Raw genomic sequence first — 4,940 nt, 5'->3', positions numbered from 1 at the left:
AGTTTCTTTATGGTAATCTTGTTTCTGACAAAAGAAAGAAAGAAAGAAAGAAAGAGAGAAAGAGAAAGAGAGAAAGAGAGGAAGGAAGGAAGGAAGGAAAGAAAGAAAGAAGGGAAGGAATGGGAGGAAGGAAGGGAGGCAGAAAGAGAAAGAAAGGGAGAGAAACAAGTCAAATATCCAAAAACAGAGAATTTGGTTAAATAAATTGTAGCAGTCTGTACTTTGACTACAATATACAATTCCTTCACTAAAAATGATGCTGCAGACCAGTAATTCTCAAAGTGCATCTAGGAGGCGCAGCAAGAGCATTTATTTGAAATGCACAGGCTTACTGATTCAGAAACTCTGGGCTGAGCCCGGGAATCTGGGTTTTAACAAGCCCCCTGGGCAATTCAGAACCACTGTTGTAGGTGAATATTTATCATTACCAAAGGATAAACTGTTAAATGACAAAGGGTTACAAAACAGCATGTATGAACAGTGCGTCCCTATTCTGAATACATATATAAAGACACACATAGAAAAAGGACAGGAAGATTTTGTACCAAGGCGGTGACATGGACACTCTCTGGGTGGTAGGATTACGAGCTTTTAGATTTTTTTGTGTTTTGCTAATCGGTAATTTCTAACAAGTTTACAATGACGTGTATTTGTGAAAAGGAATGGAGAAGGGAAAAATGCAATAACAATTTTAAATTAAGAAAATGTCAAACGGGGAGGGCTGGGGGCGAGGTGGGAAGGAGGCAGAGAGTACTCCTCACCTTGATGGTGGGAGCGAGGCTGGGAGGACCTGGGTGGGAGCGGCGGGGCACGGCCGGCCACCCAGGGCCATTGCCCAGTGACGAGGGGAGAGAGGAGAGGGAAGGCAACGCTGGGGCGAGGGGAGGGGTCTCTGCAACACCTCTGACATCTGGGAAGGCTTGCTGCGACTTCAGTAAAGAGCGGAGAAGAGACTTAGGGCAGACTTCAAGAAGAACTTAACTGCTAAGAGCACCAAATCCCAGAAGAGGTTCCTTGGGAGATTTTTCCCGGCTGGAACCAAGGCTGCCCCGAGGGTGTCGAGCTTCGCCGACCGAGGGCGGGGCTGCCCTGATCTCCCGATCCCTTCCAGCCTTGGGACACTAGGGGAGCTGCGATCGCTGCGGGATTCCCGCCCCCCAAGGACGCTGCAGGGCCTGGGGCGGGGGGGGGGGGGGGGGGGGGGAGGGGGGGGGGGGGGCCGTTGCGAGGGGGGGGGCGGCGGGGAGTGCGAGGAGCGCAGTCGGTGCCGCGAGGCGCGCTCGGCTCTGCCGCTCCAGCTCCCGCAAAGCCTGTTGCTGCCTTCTCCCGGCCGCCGCTTCCCGCCAGGTGCCCAGGGGCCGGCGGCCCGAGGGGTGCGGCGCGCGGGCAGCCCCCCGCCCTCTTGCTCTCCACGCACACAGGTGGACCCGAGCGTCTCCGAGAGCGCGGACGCCGGAGAGCCTCCCGGTGTGCCCCGGACCGCGCGCCAAGACCCCGGGCGCCGAGCGGCGATGAACGCGACCTTCCTGAACCACAGCGGCCTGGAAGCGGCGGGTGGCTTGGGCGGCGGCGGCGGCGGCGGGGCCGCCGTGGGAAATCGCAGCCACGGGCTGGGCACGTGGCTGGGCTGCTGCCCCGGGGGCGCGCCGCTGTCCGCCAGTGACGGGGTCCCCGCGGGGCTGGCTCCGGATGAGCGCAGCCTGTGGGTGTCGCGCGTGGCGCAGATTGCCGTGCTCTGCGTGTTGTCGCTCACCGTGGTCTTCGGCGTTTTCTTCCTGGGCTGCAACCTGCTCATCAAGTCGGAGAGCATGATTAACTTTCTGATGCAGGAGCGCCGGCCTTCCAAGGACGTGGGCGCTGCCATTCTGGGGCTGTACTGAGCGCCGCCTCGGCCCGCCCTCGGCAGCTTGGCTGGAAGAAGACGGAGAAGGGAGCCCAGGACCCTGGTTCCCCCTCCCCGGGCTCTGCCGCCGCCTCTCGGCGGGCAGCGCGAGGGGCAGCGACGTGCCTCCGGGCGCCCGGGCCCGGGCCACTGCGGGACCTTAGGCGGCGGCGCGGGAAGGGACTTCCACACCCGACTCGGTCCTGCGTGCGGTCCAGCGTTGGGGGGTGGGAGGGTAGAGGATGGGGGTTCTTAACTGTTACTTTGAAAGGAAGTTCTGGGCAGGGTGGGAGAGGTTGTGGGATGCACTTGGGGCTGAGGTCACCGGCGTGGGAACTTTGTGTGTACGTAGGTGGGGTGGAGTGGGCGCGAGTTCCGAGCAGCGTGCGGGGGGGCGCCGCTGTTGACGAATCCGAGTCACTGAGCTTGTTGGCTTGATTTCGCATTTGAGAAGAAATCTTGCAATAAAGCTACAGCCGTCGGGCTCCCCGCGGCTTCCGCCCGCACTCCTGTGGGATGTGTGTGTATGGTGGGGGTGGGGGTGGGCGGGGGTGGGCCGTGTGTAGCCTACTAGCAAGTACTTTAGGCAGGTCACAGGACGCCAGGCCTCAGGACTGGGCAGCTGTCGGGGCTGGTCGCGGGCTTCTGAGACCCACTCGGAAGCTGCAGCCGGGGAGGAAAAAAGGTCCTGTTTTCTACGCGGACAGCCAGGGAGGCAGGTCCTGCAGGCTGGCGGGATAGCTGGTTAGATCAATTAAATCCCTGGAAAATTTGAATCTATTCCGTGAGATGGAAAAAAAAAATCAGTTACTTGAGTCCAAAACGGAGAAAATAGCAAAAATAATACATCAGGACAGTGGGCAAATAAAATTCAATTAATGTGTGGGCAGCAGTCTAGATCGAGGGAAATTTTAATTATAGGGCCCAAAGCCCCATGTAAGGGCTTGCTTGACGCTACCCTTGTAGAGGGTAGGTGAGCAGATTCTGAAGATGTGCCCTTGCAGCATGGGGAGGAGAGTTTGGGTGGGTGGAATGTATGCTTGGGAGAGGGCTTTGTGGTTTGAAGGACCCAGGATGTTTAAAATGGAGCAAATGACCTCCAATGTAGCTGTGTTCAGGGAATTTGGAAGCTCCCATTATGAGATGCCCCCTGCTTCCCAGAACCCTGGCACCTCTTATAGGTGCAGAATTTCCTTAAAGCCGTGTTAAGCAGTTAGAACCTTGGCACTCACAGCCAAGGGGGAGTGTGAGTGGCTCTGCTCTCTGCAAGTGTCTGGTCTGGGGAAGAACTGAAACTGGGGGGTGGGGGACAGGAGGAGAGAAAGCTGGTCTTTGTAGCTTGTGTATATCCCCCTTAGCCCTAGTGCCAACCCCACTCAGGCACCCTGGTGCTTGGAAGATTTGGGGGGAGGGCTCTAGTGGATTTCTCCCCCTCTTCTCTCTTTTGCCATGGGTGGAAGTGAAGGTGAATGAGAAGGAAGGTGGCTGAAGCCTTACTTGGCTTTGGGAAGAGAAGTATACTTCTCTTGTATGAGCGCCATCTCATGTCTCCAACACTAGTTCCCTACGAGGTTTGCGAGGGGGTGCACAGCATCTCAACAAAAGCATAGATGGTCACTGACTATGTTTTTGTTTTTGTTTTTGCGATACGCGGGCCTCTCACTGTTGTGGCCTCTCCCGTTGTGGAGCACAGGCTCCGGACGCGCAGGCTCAGCGGCCATGGCTCACGGGCCCAGCCACTCCGCGGCCTGTGGGATCTTCCCGGACCGGGGCACGAACCCGTGTCCCCTGCATCGGCAGGTGGACTCTCAACCACTGCGCCACCAGGGAAGCCCATGATGGTCACTGATTATGAAGGATTCAGAATCCTCCTGGCTCCTGAGCCCTCCTGTGTAACCAGGATCATCATCATTAGGGACTTCCCTGGTGATCCAGTGGTTAAGACTCCGTGCTGCCAATGCAGGGGGGGCCCGGGTTCCATCCCTGGTCGGGGAACTAGATCCCACATGCATGCCGCAACTAAAAGAGCCCGCGTGCGGCAACTAAGACCCGGTGGAACCAAATAAATTAATAAATAAATATTAAAAAAAAAAAAAGAATCATCATCATTAGGATGTGTCATCTTCCCACCCACACCCACCCCACCACCCCAATCTCAGACCTGGGAGAGTTCATCCAGTTAGGCCAGTCCAGTAAAGGATAGGGGCCAGAAACTACTGCAGAGTTAAACCCACAATGTGAAGAATGCTCTGTTGATGGTTTGGGTAAGTAGCCCAGCTTGATCTGGTGAGAGCAGCCTTGAACAACTGGGGCAACCTGGGGATCTGGCTCTGTGTAGCACAGCTGTCTGGAGCCCGGCTGACCCGATGGCCTGAAGAATGGAGGTCAGAGAGCCGCAGGTGTTCACGTAAAACCCAAATGACAGGAAAAATGGGAGTTTTGGCAGGGACACAGCTTAGACACTGTCTTCTGGCTGACCAAGTTGGAGCAAACACTACGAGAACTTCCCTCTAATAAAATGGATCTGCAACTGGGGCAAGAGAAGGGGATTCAAGAGTTAAGTTTCCTGAATTTGCTGAAAAAGGAAAAGCCTTAATGGGGAAGCTTTGCAGGATTTTCTCACTGTAAAGAAGAAAAAGGACAATGAAGACATGTACTAACATGTGTGTTTGTGCACTCCATCCCATGACTGGCACACCCATGTGGACAAGTATGCACACACAGGCAGGTGCACACAAAGCCAGGCTCAAGCCCCAAACAGGAAACTAGCAAGTGTGAGTGGGGTCCAGGGAAGGGTGGAGGGTGACATCTCTTCTGCAGTCCATCTTAGTTCTTTTGAAGCCCTGATGTCCTGCAATGTGTTTACAGAGCTCTCTTATATAAACCTCAGGGGTGGGCACCCTTAGTTACCAAAGAGCGAGCGCACGAAGCATAGTGCTTCAGGGGAAAGGCAGGACTAGATCAGAGTCCTGAGCCTGGGGCATCGGGCACTGGACCAAGAAAGAGCCTGGTTCTCCAATGCCCTCTCCTCACTCCCCACCCCTGTGCAGGGAGAGAT

General features: G+C 55.7%; 1 protein-coding gene across 1 annotated transcript; it reads left to right on the top strand.

Annotated features, from left to right (window-relative positions):
• Positions 1-909: 909 nt before the first annotated feature.
• On the top strand, positions 910-2,388 carry RPRML (reprimo like). Its single transcript, XM_027081359.1, has one exon. It carries the CDS (start codon positions 1,512-1,514, stop codon positions 1,878-1,880), a length of 369 nt encoding a protein of 122 aa, XP_026937160.1. The 5' UTR covers positions 910-1,511; the 3' UTR covers positions 1,881-2,388.
• The last annotated feature ends 2,552 nt before the right edge of the window (positions 2,389-4,940 follow it).

This window comes from Aethalodelphis obliquidens, unplaced genomic scaffold (assembly GCF_003676395.1).
Source record: "Aethalodelphis obliquidens isolate GAN/ISIS:26980383/991018 unplaced genomic scaffold, ASM367639v1 scaffold44, whole genome shotgun sequence".
NCBI classification, from domain to species: domain Eukaryota; kingdom Metazoa; phylum Chordata; class Mammalia; order Artiodactyla; family Delphinidae; genus Aethalodelphis; species Aethalodelphis obliquidens.
This window is presented reverse-complemented; position numbering and strand designations above follow the sequence as displayed.

What these genes read in the sequence shown, in the direction of transcription:
- RPRML (XM_027081359.1), top strand. Translation starts at nt 1,512, where the DNA reads ATGAACGCGACCTTCCTGAACCACAGCGGCCTGGAAGCGGCGGGTGGC.